The sequence below is a fragment of the Neovison vison genome, chromosome 7, assembly GCF_020171115.1.
Source record: "Neovison vison isolate M4711 chromosome 7, ASM_NN_V1, whole genome shotgun sequence".
In the NCBI taxonomy this organism is placed as follows: Eukaryota; Metazoa; Chordata; class Mammalia; order Carnivora; family Mustelidae; genus Neogale; species Neogale vison.
Window position 1 is genome coordinate 52425225 of NC_058097.1, and position 15886 is coordinate 52441110.

A 15886-nucleotide genomic window follows, 5' to 3' on the forward strand; every position below is an offset into this window, starting at 1 on the left:
ACCCAGCCGCTGGCAGCCCTCCGGCCCGCTGCCGCCAGGACCCCCCGCCGCCCCCGCCCCTCTCCCTTTGCCCGCCGGCGCCCTCTCCCAGTCGCTCCACCACCACCACCCCGGTCTCCCCAATCTCCGGGTCCGTCGGCCGCGGGCCGCCCCGATCCACCCGGGACCCCGGGGGCGGGGGGGGGGGAAGGACTGGGGGCCTGCCCCCCGCTCACCCCTGCCCCCGCCGTCATGAGCCCCTCGCCCTGACCCCCACGGGGGGGTTGAGCGCCGGGGGTCCATGCGCGTAGCCTCCGCGCTGCCCGGCGCCGGCCACTGACGGCGGCGGGGGTGGGGGGGCCGGGCTCCCGGTCTCCTGCCCCACCCCCTGGCGTCTGCACCGCGGCCCGTCGGGGGCCGCTGCCCCGGGCTGCGTCCGCCCTGCCGGCCAGGCCCTGGAGGGACCCGGGAGCTGCCACCGGCATCAGCCCATGGCCCGGAGGGTAGGTCTGAGGGTGGGCACCCCGCGTCCCAGCCCGGCCAAGCACCCTGTCCCTCCGTCGTCCCCGCTCCGGCTCTCTGGCCCCCGTCAGCCAGTCCCGCCCTCTCCACGTCTTTCTCTGCCTCCCCTTTCTACCCCGGGTCTCTCCTGTCTCTGCTCCGGGTCTCCTCCTCTCTCTATCCCCGGATCTCTATCTCTGCTCCGGGTGTCCCCCTCTCTCTACCCCTGGATCTCCTCCTCTGACTATTCCCCGTCTGCTCTGTCTCTGCCCCGGGTCTCCCCCCTCTTTCCACCCCTGAGTCTCCTGCTTCATCTCAGGTCCTTTCTCCTACCCCCTCCTTCCTCTTCTTCCCTCCCCAGTCCTCCTCCCCGGTCTACTTTTGTTCCAAGTCCTCCCGAGGATTAGGGGTGGGGACAGTACTGGGTAGGGGGTTCTCACCAGGCTGGGCCGAGGGATTCTCTCTTCTGTGGTCCTAGTGATGGGGCAGTCGGAGGGGATCAGGCAAGGAGGTGAGTACGCACCTTTGGGGGTGGAGGGGGTGGGAACATGGCAGGCTGTGAGGGCCCCATTGCACATCTTAGGAACAGTTGGATTCAACTTCAGGGCTCAGAAGTTAGGAGAGGAGGAAGAGAAAGAGATGGTGAGGGGGACATACACACACAGAGCCCTCGGCACACACCCGCTAGGGGCAGGGGCCAGGGCTATCCAGGGGAGGAATGTCTGCATCCTTCTGTTTGAGTCTCTTTGATTCTTTGAGCCTGTTTCCTCAAGTCCAAGGAGAGGGTTTGGCCCTGTGGATTAAGGCCCCTCTGGCCTCCCCAGGGTGCGTGCTTTTGTGATGACAGTGGTTCACTTTGGGGCGGATCGCACAAGTGGGTTGTGCGGTTGTACGGGCTTACACTTCGGTTCAACAAGTGTTTATGAAATGTGTGCCAGGTGCTGTGCTGTATGCCTCATTCATTCATTCACGCATGCGCTAAATACCTCGCTCGGCCATTCACGCATGCGCTAAATGCCTCATTCATTCATTCACCCACTCATTCCTTCGTTGCTGTGTCTGGTGTTTAGTTCTGGGGTGGGGGGCGGAAGGGGGCGGACTCACATGGTGAGTCGGGTGTGACAGGTTGTTAAGGCAGAGTCAGATGTGCCTATTTGACAACTGTGGGATGAAATTGACGGGGGGGGGGGGAACAGTGTAGACATACATTTATGCATAAATGACGTGCTGTGCTGCTTTTATGGGAAGTCTCCCGTGAGTGAGTATCTCTCTCCTGTATTTTCTCTCCTCCATCCCGCTTTTTCCCCTCCTCTGTCTGTCGATTGTATCTCTGTATCTCGTTCCTAGTCTCTCTCTGAATCTCTCCATGGCTAATCTCTCCATGGCTTTCTCCCCTCCTTGCTCTGGGAGGAGCTGGGAGTTACCATCAGCTGATCCCTGACCCCCACCCTGACCCTCAAACCTGAGACCTGGGTCAGTGTCTCTCCTCTGGACCCTCCTCCCCACACATCAAGAATCCCTGATGGAACATTTTTCATAGGCCAGGGGTATAAGAGAAGACCATGGCACGGGGCTCTCAGACCCACCCAGACAGTTCCATGGGACATCCACGGTCTAAAGGTGGCAGAACTCAGACCCAGGGAGTGAAAGGGCTGGTTCGGGGAGGCAAGGAGCGACATCTGGGTGCCAGGGTAGGGAGGTTTCCTGATGCCTCCCTGTTGTTCTCCCCTTCTCGCCTCCCCCCAGTACGATGAGCTGCCCCACTACCCAGGCATCGTGGACAGCACTGCAGCCCTGGCTGGCTTCCCAGAGGCAGTGCCCTCGACACCGAGAGCCCCCGGGCCCTATGGCCCCCATCGGCCTCCCCAACCCCAGCCCCTGGGCTTGGACAGTGATGGCCTGAGGAGGGAGAAGGATGAGATCTACGGGTGAGTGGGGACAGGACTGAAGGCTCTGTGGGGTCTTGGGATGCGGGCCCCTTTCTTTGAGCCTCAGACTCTCGTGCTCTGTCTTGGTCTTTCCATCTCTTCCCCAGGTCTTCTGTCCCCTCTCAGGTGCTTCCATCTTCCGCTCGTCCCCTGCTCTCCCCTCATGAACTTTGTGTCCTGCCTCCCCCAGACACCCGCTCTTCCCGCTGCTGGCCCTGGTCTTTGAGAAATGTGAATTGGCCACGTGCTCCCCCCGGGATGGGGCCGGTACTGGGCTGGGCACACCTCCAGGTGGTGACGTATGCTCCTCTGATTCCTTCAACGAGGACATTGCTGCCTTTGCCAAGCAGGTGGGCATCCCCATCTACTGTGTGCCAGAAGAACCAGGGAGGAGGGGTGGGCAGGAGACAGGATGCACCCTCCCTGGTCTCTCTCTTCCTCCCAGGTGCGCTCTGAGAGGCCCCTCTTCTCCTCCAACCCAGAGCTGGACAATCTGGTGAGATCTCTGCCCTCCTCCCAATGCTCCTTCCTCCGCAGGGGTCTGCTATCCCCCCTCCATAGCCCTGGGGTTGGTTATGGGAGCAGACAGGAGGTCATCAGACCCACTTTCTCAAACAATGGTAATTATTGCCATTTTACAATGAGTACAGCCTAGAGTTTGAGAACTGGGACTGATGGCCTGAGTTCAAATCGGAGCTCTGCCACTCACTAGTTCTGTGAACCAGGACAAGGAGCTGAATCCCCTGTGCCTTGGTTTCCTCATCTGTAGCTAGTAGCTATTCCTATCTCATAGGGCTGTTGTGAGAATATAATGAGCTAACAAGAGTTGAACACTTAGAACGGTGCCTGGCACAGAACAGAGACCAAATAGGCATTAGCTCATCTATCAGCCAGGACAACAGAGCCCATGCCAAGATGAGTGTAGGGACTCGGCTGCCAAGGGCAAAGGAGAGAAGAGAGGGAGAGAGGAGGAGAAATACCCTGGCTTCTCCCTTTTTTTTGCTTTCCAGCTCCAGCCAGGGCTTCCTGTTGCGTGACCCCTTTGGCAAAGGGGTCTGGGAAATGTAGTTTACAGTCAGAGGGTGGGAAATGGAGCAAGGGGCAAGCAGGCAAAAGATGGGGTATTTTTATTACAGCAGACATTCATTCACTTCTCTTGCGATGGATCCTTTCCCGTCTCTTCCACCTCTTGCTTCTTTCTCTGTCTCTGACTCTCTGGCATTTCATCTTTCCTTAATTCGGGGTCTCTGTCTCTGTTCCCTGTCGCTCTCTGACCCTGTGGTTCTGTCCCTCTCTGCCTGTCCTCTGTCTTTGTCATTCTATCTCACTCTTTCTGTTCTTCTCTCTCTCCTTTTATCCCCTTTCTCCTCCCTCCTCCTCCTTCTTTTCCTCTTCCTCCTCTGGTCCTTCTCCCTCTTTCTCTCTCTCTCTTCCCCTCCTCCTCCCCTCCTTCCATCCCTCCTTCTCTCCCCTGCTCTGTCTCTTCCTGTCTCAATTTTCAGATGATACAGGCCATCCAGGTGCTCCGTTTCCACCTGCTGGAGCTGGAGAAGGTGAGTGCTTCTCACTTCCCCTCACACCCTCACTCCCCCCCCATCCCTCCCCTTCTCACCCCTTCCACCCCTCCTCAGGCCCTCTGCCCACTGGAGTTGGAGCAGAATGCTGCCCCATCCCTGTACACCCCAGCCCTGGCTCCCGGGTGGCCCCCCCAGTACCCCGGTGCCCCCTCAGGTCCACGACCTGTGCGACAACTTCTGTCACCGCTACATCACCTGCCTCAAGGGAAAGATGCCCATCGACCTGGTCATCGAGGATCGGGATGGCGGCTGCAGGGAGGACCTCGAGGACTACCCGGCCTCCTGCCCCAGCCTCCCGGATCAGGTGGGCTGGGGATGGGGCACCAGGCATCACCCCGCAACCATAGCCGTGAGCGGACACAGCCAGGCTACAGCTTGAGGGCACCCCACCCCCCAGCCTCAGCCAGCTATGCCTGACCACCGGGCATGCGCCAATGACGCAAGAGCGGCTGCGCAGACCAGGACACACCCGGATGGCAGCGCATACGCACATTTGCGCATGCGCACACGCATACACGTAGACTCAGTTGTACCCACACAGCCTCAGACACAGCCACGCAAACTCCGTCCCCGCTGTTCTCGCTCGCGGCTAGATGAGCACATATGCCACCTACTCAAACACACGCGTCCCAGCCGCAGAGCAGCGTCATACGCTGCACACCCCGAGTGAGACCCGCACTTCTAGAGCAACAGCCACCACGACAGACGGAGCCAAGGGGTCCCAGATCCTGCCACCCAGACTCGGACACCGCAGCACTTAGACCCAGCGCGGCGAGAGTGCAGGGCCTGCGCACACGCAGACACGTGCCACCTTCACCACACGACAGCCAGACCGCAGCAGGTACCCACGCTCCGTGCCGCGCTGGGTGCCGATGGACAGTCACGTAAGAGCAGCGCAGAGCCCGACCCGGACCACCCCCACAAAGCTGTCACACCTGCCCCCAGATACAGGCGCATGGCCGTGCCCCGGCACAGACTTGGGCAGGCACCGCAGTCACAGATGGGCTTCAAGGACCCTCTGCTACACAATCCACGGTCTGCACATGCGCAGCGAGAACCCCACTCCGAGGCCTGGCGGTATTCCGCTTTTTCGCGGCGTCGCCAATACACACCAGTGGCAGTCATCCGGCCTGGTGTAGTCACGAAGCCACGCGGGCAGTAACCACACACACCGTCTCACAGAGAAGACAACCCATCTCTTGAACAACAGACGCAAACTTAGGACACCGTGGGCTCATGATCTCAGGAAGGTACACGAGGTCATCTCAGAGAGGGACGCAGGCGTGAGTGCACGGACCACACCGTGACCCGGGCCACACCGCAGTCTCAAGGCAGCTTCAGGCACACCGCTGTGGACACGCACCCACGGCGTCCCATCAGACCCAGCGCTAGAAGAGCCCCAGGAACCTCTGCAGCCAAGATCAAAAGCCTTCGGACTGATGATCCCACCGTTTGCACACCCGTCCACCATGCACTCAAATACACAGTTCCACACAGACATGCCACACCCGGGGTAACCTTCTCTGAGCTGTGGCATCTCTAGCCTGGCCCCCCCAGGATACAGATGAGATACCCGTGGTGGGGCATGGCAGGCTGCTGTGGGGTGGGGGGGGTTGGGTGTAGGAGTGGGGGCGCCGCTTACAAAGCAACAGGCAGGGTCCAGGGCAATCAGGACAGGTGGGGTGCGCTGGGATTCAACAAGAGCTGTAACCCACCCAGTCCACCTCCCAGCAATCGAGCTGAACCTTAAACTGAATGACAAAGAGGGTTTGACACAGTGTGTGCAGGTAGGTCAGGCGCCTAGGACACAGAGCTGGGGCCGAGGGCTGATCTAATGCATTGTCCAGTTCTTCAAAGTGTATCAGAGTCTAGATAAAGCACAGCCTGAACCCTCCACCCCCCCTGCAATTCAGAGACACCTCCCCACCCCATCTCTGAAAAACAGAAATTGTTTTTTATCCCCCCTAAGTTTAGTGCAAACTCATTTGGCAGCGAAGTCTGACCTGAACTAATGAGAGGCTATTTATAGACTTTATTTATTCCACTTAGTTAAATATTCATCCATTTTGCTGCAGAAATGTTAATGAGTCTGATGAGGAGGTTAAGCCCCAGACCCTGCTGGGGGTGTCATGAAATACACAGTGTGTGGGCAGATTTAGTGTCTACGAAGGGGAATCGTTCTATGGGCACCCGGCTGGCTCAGGCAGTAGAGCTGCGACTCTGGATCTTGGGGTCTTGAGTTGGAGGTTACTTTTAAAAATAAATTTAAAAAAAATTAAAATGTGGAAAGTTCTAAATTCTGAAACACTGCTGGCCCTCTAGGATTTCAGCTAAGCTGCTGTGGATCTCTGTAAGCTCACGTATATGGGGCGACTGTTGTGTGTCTACGTGAATGAACTCACCGAGTCCTTTCCAGGCTCTGTGAGGTGGGGACAGTTGTTGTCTTCTGTTTTCCAGTTAAGGAAACAGAGGCACAGAGAAGTGAAGCAACTCGCCTAAGGCCACACAACCAGGAAAGAAGCAGGGACAGGATTTACATGCAGGTGTCCCAGCTCCAGAGCCCATGGTCTCAGTCACTGTGCTATAGGGCACCCAGGCCTTGCACTGATTTTAGCTCTCGTTTTCCAGAATAATACGTGGATTAGAGACCATGAGGACAGCGGGTCTGTACATTTGGGGACCCCGGGTCCATCCAGTGGGGGCCTAGCCTCCCAGAGTGGGGACAACTCCAGTGACCAAGGTAAGAAGCCTGGGAGGTGGAGGGGAAATGTGGGAGTCAGTCTGAGGATTGAAGTTAGACAGCAAGTAGGACTTCCAGAAGTGCAAGGATAATAGGGGTGTGGATTGGTCTCTTGGGTAAGGGTTCTGGGTCCCTCTGATCTCCCTGCTTGCTGCCCACAAACACAGCTTGCCTGTCCTCCCTCAGGAGATGGACTAGACACAAGTGTGGCCTCTCCCAGTTCCGGGGGAGAGGACGAGGAGCTGGACCAGGAGCGGCGGCGGAATAAGAAAAGGGGGATCTTCCCCAAGGTGGCTACTAACATCATGAGAGCATGGCTGTTCCAGCATCTCTCGGTGAGAGCCCTTGGGCCCGGGTGCAGGGTGGGCATAGAGAGAGAAGGAGAAGGATGGCCACACAGAGACTGAGGCCCCAAGAGAGACCCAGAGATGGGAGACTGAGACTCAGAGGAGATACAGAGGGTGAATTTCAAGGGGTGGGGCCTGACTCGAGCAAGCATCGGTGAGCGCTAGCTGCCTGCCAGGTGCCATTAGGGCTCAGTCCTGCCCCCAACCCACTGGCCATTCACATCCCCCCCACCAATCACCAATCACCAAACAGAGCCTATGAGGTTGGGGCTGGGAGGTTCCATTCTGCAAGCGAGGAGCCCAGAGGTCTCCTAGACAGACGTGGGTTCAGATACGGGCAGTGGGCAGTTTGGGCTTCTCCAGTGCAACATGCTGCCTTGTGGAGGGAGCTGGGAAAATACAGGAAGAGAGTCAGGGAGAGACGGAGTCCCAGAGGGACTGAGACCCGGACAGCGAGAGACATGCACTGAGACATGCACTGGGACCCTGATAGAGACTCAGACAGGGCCCATGCTGGGCTTTGCCTCCCTTCTGGTGCTGGAGCCCCCACCCTGAGCTTTGGTCTCCCTAATGAGAGCTGGCCAATTAGTCCCTAATTGCTAGAAGAGGTGGGTGCGCCCGCAAGCATAATTGCCCGAAGCTTGGCTTCGCTTCCCTCCACTGGCCCCTGGGGAAGCCTGGAGCCGCTTAGACAAGCTGAGTCTCTGGGCCCTGCCCCAGCCTGGGCTCGCCATCCCACGGGGCCAGGCCCTGGAGGTCAGATGGCAGCTGGGCAGGCAGGGTGACTTTCTGCTGGTGGTCACAGCACCCATACCCCTCGGAGGAGCAGAAGAAGCAGCTGGCGCAGGACACCGGGCTCACGATCCTACAAGTCAACAACTGGTGAGTGACCCAGGAGGCTCGTGTGAGTCCCTGGGCCAGCCTGGGTGGGAGGCCGGGCGCTGTCCACGGTGCTGAAGAAGGCCCTGAAGCCCCCGGGAGCTTCTCCCCTCCTCTATCCCGTCCTCTTTCCAGCTCCGTCTCCGTGTGTTCATTTCGACCTCTCTCCTACTCCCTCTTTACACCCTCCTCGGTTTCCACAACCCTCTCCCAGGTTCATCAACGCCCGGAGACGCATCGTGCAACCAATGATCGATCAATCCAACCGCACAGGTACAGGGAGAAAATGGGGAGAGAGGGCCTAATGTTCCCCGGGGAGTATCAAAGCTGGGGCCCGCATATCCCGGGGCTCAGCCTGCACCCCTCAACCTCTTTCCCAGGGCAGAGTGCAGCTTTCAGCCCAGAGGGCCAGCCCATGGGGGGCTACACGGAAGCTCAGCCACACATGACTGTCAGGCCTGCAGGTAAGTCCCCGCCCCTTACCTAACCCTGCCCCCAGCACACCAGGCCCCTCCTCTCAACGAAGATGCCCCACCTTCTGGGATCCAGTTCAAGAATAATGCAGTAATTCATTTGCATAACAGTGGAGCTGGAGGGACCATCTCAGATTTCCTGGAGCCCACTTCTTGGCTGAGCTTGTTTCTTCCATGCTCCGCCCATCCACTGGAAGGTTCTACTTAAAGGACTAGTACCTTTTTAAAAAAGATTTTATTTTTTTTATTTGAGAGAGGTGAGAGCGCGCACACGCATGCATGTGTACACACACACACACACAAACGCTCGCACGCAGGGTGGGGGTGGGGTAGGGGTGGAGCACCAGAGGAAGAGGGACAGATGGACCCTGCAAGGAGCACAGAGCCCACCGTGGGGCTCGATCTCACAACCCTGAGATCAGGACCTGAGCTGAAACCAAGAATCAGAGGCTCAGTGGACTGAGCCACCCAGGCATCCCAGGTCTAGTACTTTCTTAAATCATGACTCAGTCTGTCTTGATAGAGGGATCCCCTGGGGAGGGAGATGGTGGGAGGGATTTGGGGCATATGGGAAAGTCTGGGGAAGATGCACAACCCTTCTCTTTTCTCTTCCAGGGTCGATGGGAATGAGTTTGAACTTAGAAGGAGAGTGGCATTATCTATAGATTCAGGACAAATGTGAGTGTCCTATGTCTCGGGGTTCTGGGTTGGGGGTTGTGTAGATCTCAAAGCTCTGTAAGGCCTCCAGATTCCAATACTGCGCCCACCTGGAGGGGGTCCTCGTGGGTCTGCAGGGCTCAGTGGGAAGATGGTTTATCCACCCACCCGCTCATTCATTTGTCTGTACGTGTGTCCATCCATCAGTCATCCACTTACCCACTCTCCATGCAAACACACATCCACTCAATCCGTAGTCATCTGCCCGCCCACCCACCTGGTCAGCCGTCCACCTCCGCACCAATCCAGCCACCCACCCATGAGCCACCCATGCCTCCGTTTACCACCGGTCCTCCAGCCAGCAAATACATCAACCCAGTCTTCCACCCCCATCCACACTGATCCGCCCCCTCCAAAGCTTCACCCGCCCACCTGCCCACCCAGTCAACTGCACACCCATCCGTTCACACACCTCCGGTGGACATGAAGCCCTCTTCCGGATCCTGACCAGTCTCAGACAGGGTCCTGCTCTTGAGAAAATTTGAGCTTTGGAGGAAGTGAACATCAGAAAGGAATGATGGTCCAGAGCAAGAGGTGGAACAATACAGAGCTTGCTCAGAGGAAGGAGACTTCCTCTGTCCCTGAGATAGCAGGAAAGAATCCAGAGAGGAAGTAACTTCTAGGTAGGGCATTGAAGGATGAATAGGAGTCCACTGGGGAGAAGAGGGAGGGGCAAGGGAGTAGGGTACATTCTTTCACTCTCCCAGGTCTTAAGACTTCAGAGCATCTTCCCACTTAGTCTTCATAAAAACCCCCCAAGAGGGAGAAATTATTATTTTTGTGTTACACATGAGAAAAATTGATGCCCAGAAAGAAAACTTCACTTGTATAGGTTCACTGAGCTCAGAAAAGTAGAGGGAATAGTGTGTTCAAAGGCCCAGAGTTCAGGAGCTGCCTGCAATTTCTACAACACGAATCAGACCTTGACTGACTCCGAGTTAAAACTTTTCTGTGGCTCCCTAGTGCCCTGTGGTAAAGTCCAGAATCTTCAGTTCAGCACCTCTACACTCCCTCATTTAATGCACATTCCCTGAGTACTTGTGTGCCTGGCCCTGGGCTGGGTAGTGCTGGGGACATAGCAGTGACCCCAACAGCCCAGCCCTGCCCTCACAGGGCTTATTGTCCAGTGGGGGAGAGTGTCTTCAGACAGTGATGCCCAAAGTGGACAGGGCTGGGATGAGGGAACCCAGGAACTGGAGGAGCCCAGAGTGAGTATCAGACCCAGGCTGGGAGGCTTCAGGGAAGACTTCCTGGAAGAGGGGACTTGGGAGCTGAGACCAGGAGAACGGAAGGTGTGACGCAGGAAAGGAGGAAATAGCATATGCAAAGGCCCAGTGCACTTAGCAAACTCAAGGCTATGAGACAGCCCTATGCCCCCATCACCACTGCCTCCAGACCGATGAGGGGGAAGGAGGACTGGCCTGGGCTGTCACCAGCAGGCAGGCTGGCAAGTAGTGAACTTGGGGCCAAGAAAAAAGGCTGGGAGATGGGAGTAGAGACCTAAGAGATCTTAGGCATGGAGGCTGGGAAGGAGAGGTGGACATTTGTCCAGGGCCTAGCACGTTGGTAGGGATCTCAGCTCTGCCCCAACCAACCAAGGATGGGTGTGGCCTGGTCTGAGTGTCACGGGACCTCAAAAGAGGTGGAGGGGGTTCCCAGTCTCTCTCCTTGTCTTCTTTTCTATTTCTTGGTCTTAAGGGTCTTGTCTGTTTTTTCATCTCTCTCTCTGTTGCCTCAATTTCTATTCCTCGTCCTTCCCTCCCTGCCTCCCTCTGCACTCCTCTCACTGTGGGGCTGATGTGGGACCAAACCCCTCCCCACTTCCTTACTTGGCCTCTCATCCCCTCTCCACAGACCCCAGCCTCTGGACTGTGACCACTAAACTCACACCTGGTTCCGGTCCCCGCCTGGCCCCCTGACTTCAGGACCCCACCTCCTAAGGTCCCCAATGCAATGCCTACCTCCCTGGGGACCCACCGGGACATGGGGGCCTGAGCACCCACTCGAGGGTCTCTCAAGGACAAAGACAAGGCCCCTAGGCCCTGCGCCCCACTTCTGCCATCACCTCTGCCTGGAGCCCAAACTGAGATACCAGTCCCAGGTCTTCAGAAGATGGTGGCTGGGGGGTCCCCTGCCTCCAGGCTAGAGAAGGGACTGGCAGTGGGCTGCGGAGGTCAGGGAAGGAGGGTCAGCCGGATCCGACATTTGGAAGAGGTCCCTCGTCCTGCCAGCCCACCCCCCGTCCCTTCTCTCCCCTCCCTTCACTGACGTCTTCTACTTTTTTTTTAATGATAAAATCTTTAAAAACAAAAAGCCGCCAATCTGAGTTCTTGTGTCTCTTTCGAGATTCAAATTCTCATCAATTTGAAGCTCATGAACCACCGATTATAATAATTGATACTCTTTTCTTTAAAAGATTTTATTTGTCAGAGTGAGAAAACAAGCAGGGGGAATGGCAGAGGGAGAGGCAGACTCCCCGCTGAGCAGGGTCGTCTGGATTGAGCAGGCTCGATCCAGGACCCCGAGATCATGACCTGAGTCGAAGGCAGACACTTAACTGACTGAGCCACCCAGGTGTCCTAATAATTGATACTCTTTATCCCCACTCTCCCCAGGCACTCTGTATCAATTAGCTATTGCTGTGTAACAGACCATCCCAAAGCTTTGTAGTTCACAAGGCCAACTCTTTTTTAGCTCATTATGCTATGGGTTGGTATAACTAGGCTCTGCTCGGCAATTCATGTGACTTCAACAGGGCTCTGCTGTGTATCTGTGGCCAGAGATGGGTCAGCAAGAGGGCTCTGCTGGCCGGCAGCAGGGGCAACAGGAGGTTGTCCTGTTCATTCACACAGAGGCTCAGCTGGCCCTCAAGAAGGAACAGAAGGGCCCAAGGCCTCCGGAGGTCCCAGCTCAGGTCTGATTCCTGGTTCTCTCAGCTGCATCCTCTTGGTCACAAATCTCAAGGCCAGCCAGATTCAAGGGAGGAGGCAGAGACTCCACCCCTTACAGGGCGGGGATGGGAGCCTGCAAACTCACAGCGCAAGAGATGGGGACTTGGGGAGGATGAAGAAAAATGGCCCCTTTTGCATCAGTCTTCCACACAGTGGCTCCAAGATGACTTTTTTCATTTGTCCCATGGGACACAAATGCAGTTACCCCGGGGTGTCCTTAGAAAACTCTCATGTGTGGCCAACAGACCACCAGGCTGCACAGCAGGGAGATCATGAACCAGACTCTAGCCCCAACCTACCTGGGTTCAAATCCCCATTTGCTCCGTGATACTCACTCTCAGGACTGAACAGACCTGAGCTTGGAAGGGTGAGACCCCCAGAGCCCACCTCCAAACACCACTCACTCGCATACTCATCTTTTTTTTTCAAAAATTTTATTATATATAGAGAGCATGCCTGTGAGGGAGAGGCAGGGGCGGGGCAGATGGAGAGGGACAAGCAGACTCCAACAGCGAGACTTCGTGGGGTTCCTGACCTGAGCTAAATCAGGAGTCCGGGGCTACACCTACAGGGCCACCCAGGAGCCCCTCATATATGCACCTCCTAACACGGTGGCCTCTGGAACCTCCTAATGCAAACAAGGAAACTGAGGCCCTGTGAGGCCTGTGATCCACAGATGCCCTCACCCTCCGCAACAAGGTGCACGTGGCTCAAATCTCACTCACGGGTCAGCTGCCAACTCCAAGATCTGCCAATCCTGCTGTTTTATTCCCGAGCTGCCCTGGAGCTCAGTGCAAACTGTAAGTTGCTTGGGTTTGGACACTTGTCTGTGGCAAATAACTCAGTCCCCCTTCTGCACCTCCGTCCTAGGCGCTCCCTTTGCCCTGGATCACCTTCCCCTGCTCGGAGTCCCCTCGGCAAAGATTCAGGGGCAGCTAAACCGAGGCACCCCGCTTCGGACTACCTGCTTCTCCTTCCTCGTCCCCTCCCTGGAATTCTCTCCGTCACTATTTCGATATTGGCTTGAACCTCAGCCCTGGCAGCCCTGGGCGTGTCACAAGTGCCCAGGGGACAAGAGGCGGAGGGCAGAGGAAGTGAGGCAGCTGAGCCTCATTCACTTGGCCCAGGTGTCTATGAGGTCCGCAGTCTGCGCTCTGGGCACCTCTGTGAGCAAGGCGAAGACCCCTGTCCTCAGGAGCTGGCGTCCTAGTGTGGGGGGGCCCCCACAAAGGGCCGAGCAAATGAGCACTTGGTTTAGACTTCGAGGTGACAGGAGGTCATAAGTAGAGCAGAGTCGAGGTGGAAGTTAGCTGCTGCGCGCTGGGGGCCAGGCTCTGAGGGGCTCCACACCGACACACCTGGTTCACCCTTAGGACTAGGGAAGTGCAATCGCTGTCCCCATTTCCCGGATGAGGAGACTGAGGCCCAGAGTGGTGACCTTGCGCCAGCCCAGGGTCACACAGCTGGAGAGCGTGGGTCTCCATTCAGACCGGCGTCCTGAAGCCTGTGGGCTAACCACTCCGCCCGCGCGGCCTCTTATTTAAAAAAAAATAAAATATATATATATATATATATTTTTTTTTAAATATATATATAAAATTCTAAGAGTCTGTGATTTTGAAAGGACCTAGCATGACCTATTCTCTGTGTTAGATACGATTTTGGTGACTCAGAATCGTGTTTATCTCCCGCCAGCTCCGCGGGACTGAAGTGGGTTGGACGGGGGCTAGAAAGCAGGAAGGACGTCCCGGCCCCACTTTGAGGGCAGGTGGGGGAGGGCAGGGAGGGGGCGGGGCCGGGCGGAGGCCTGAGGTCTGCCGGGGGTGGGGGGGGAGCCGGCGCTGCCTGTAGGGGTGGAGGCGGAGGAATGGGGGGACCCAGGACCCGGGCGAGGGGGAGGGGCAGCTCCCCTCCCCCTTCCCCACCTGCTCGGCGACTGGAAATGCCTCTCGATGAATCCTCTCTAATTAAACCAATTGGATGTGCCACCGGGGAGGAGGTAAATTGGGCGGGAGGTTAATTGTAACTAAAAATACCTCCCCCGTTTCCTAGGGTGAGGAAGCCGCGGCCGCCCGGGTTCGGACCGGGGAGGTGGGGAACCCGCCGGGTCTCCGGGGCGCCCGCTGGGGGCGTTGGGGGTTTGTGAGTGGCGGGGCCCGGCGGTCTCGGGCCTGTGCGGCTGGGGGTGGGCGTCGGCGGCTGAGCCTGTCCCTGCGCCGCGCGCGTGTGTCCCCCACCAATGCCCGGGTCCCAGGCTGCATCTCGAGGCATGCCGTGCCTCGTCCAGCTCGTGCGTTTGCGATTACGAGACTCAGGGCGTCACTACCTGAGTCTGGCGGGGGTCGGGGGATTGTGTGGGTAAGCGGGTCTCCTTCATAACTGGGGGCCTCCTTGAATGAGTCCGGCGGTGTCTCTACGTGTGGCTTTGTAGGGTCCTGGGAGCTCTGTTTGCAGGACAGCGAGACAGCGCGGCTCCGGGTCATTCCATCTTCGGTGCCGGTGAATGTGGGGCAGGCAATGAGCCTGGCTGCCTCCAGAGGGCGCTGAGGAGCCGTGGAAGGCGGTTTTGTCTGCAACCTCTTCATTGAGATGTAATTGACTAACCTTAAAACTGTCCCATTTAAAGCGTGCGGTTGGATGGCTCTCAGACGTCTAGTGACAGACCTGCGCAGCCGTCACCATAATCAACTGCACGACATTTTCATTACCCCTAAGAAAGAAACCTTCTACCCTTCAACAGCTGGGCCCCCGCCACCCCAACTCCCAAACCAGGGCAGCTACTAATCCACTTTCTGGCTCTGTGGATTTGCCTGTTCTGGGCATTTCATAGAAATGAAATCTATAGGGTCTTTTCTTTTTTTAAAGATTAATTTATTTTAGAGAGGAGGAGGGGGAGGGGCAGCGGGAGAGAGAGTCTCAAGCTGACTCCACACTGAGTGCCATCCCCATGTAGATCTGATCCCAAAACCCTGAGATCAGAGCCTGAACAAAAACATCACCCCCCCACCTCCCCACCCCCACAAACACACACTGTATGGTCTTTTGTGTCTGGCTTCTTTCACTCAGCATAGAGCTTTCAAGGTTCCTTCACGTTGTTGCATGTCTTGGTGCTTCGTTCCTTTTTATGGCAGGAAGTTATTCCATTGTCTTGGAAGGATTTTGAGCAGAAAAAGGACAGAGTCGGGTTTGTGATTTGCGTGAAGCTGCCGTGCAGAGGGTAGATTATGGACGGGGGTGGGGAGGCAGTGATATGAGTTGGGTTGTGTCCCCCAAAAAGATACACTCAAGTCCTAATTCCAGGACCTATGAATGTGACCTTACCTTATTTGGAGATGGGATCTTGACAGATGACCCAGGTAAAATGAGGTCATAGGGTGGAAGAAATTGAAAAACCAGGTATTGACTTGGGGGAAATATTCACTACACGCATGACATGTATATTCTATAAAGGACTATATATATATATATATATATATATATAATACATAAACTATATATTTTTTAAATTTTATTAGTAAACTCTACATCCAAGCTGGGGCTCAAACTCCCAACCCTAAAATCAAGACCCACCCACTCTACCTACTGAGCCATTAGGCTCCCTGTAAACTATATACATAATAAGAATTCCTTCAAATCAGTAAGATAATTCCTTCATAAGAGTCAAAATATTGGATATAAGTGACAAAAAGTAGGGGTGCCCAGGTAGCTCAGTGGGTTAAAGCCACTGTCTTTGGCTCCGGCATGATCCCAGGATTCTGGGATCAAGCCCCACATCCCCACATCGGGCTCTCTGC

The 15886-nt window shown here is 56.3% G+C and overlaps 1 protein-coding gene across 2 annotated transcripts; it reads left to right on the forward strand.

Moving 5' to 3' along the window:
• Positions 1–468: 468 nt before the first annotated feature.
• MEIS3 (Meis homeobox 3) lies at positions 469–11446 on the forward strand. 2 transcript variants are annotated; one of them, XM_044257015.1, is made up of 13 exons: positions 469–482; positions 2227–2408; positions 2599–2758; positions 2854–2904; positions 3911–3961; positions 4140–4289; positions 6614–6725; positions 6912–7060; positions 7878–7954; positions 8166–8224; positions 8332–8415; positions 9040–9102; positions 10996–11446. In XM_044257015.1, the coding sequence occupies exons 1-12, from the start codon at positions 471–473 to the stop codon at positions 9087–9089; spliced, it is 1137 nt and encodes a 378-aa protein (XP_044112950.1). In that variant the 5' UTR covers positions 469–470; the 3' UTR covers positions 9090–9102; positions 10996–11446. The 2 variants fall into 2 exon arrangements, with proteins under 2 accessions (XP_044112950.1, XP_044112951.1); XM_044257016.1 differs by having other exon boundaries at positions 4191–4289.
• Positions 11447–15886: the final 4440 nt, after the last annotated feature.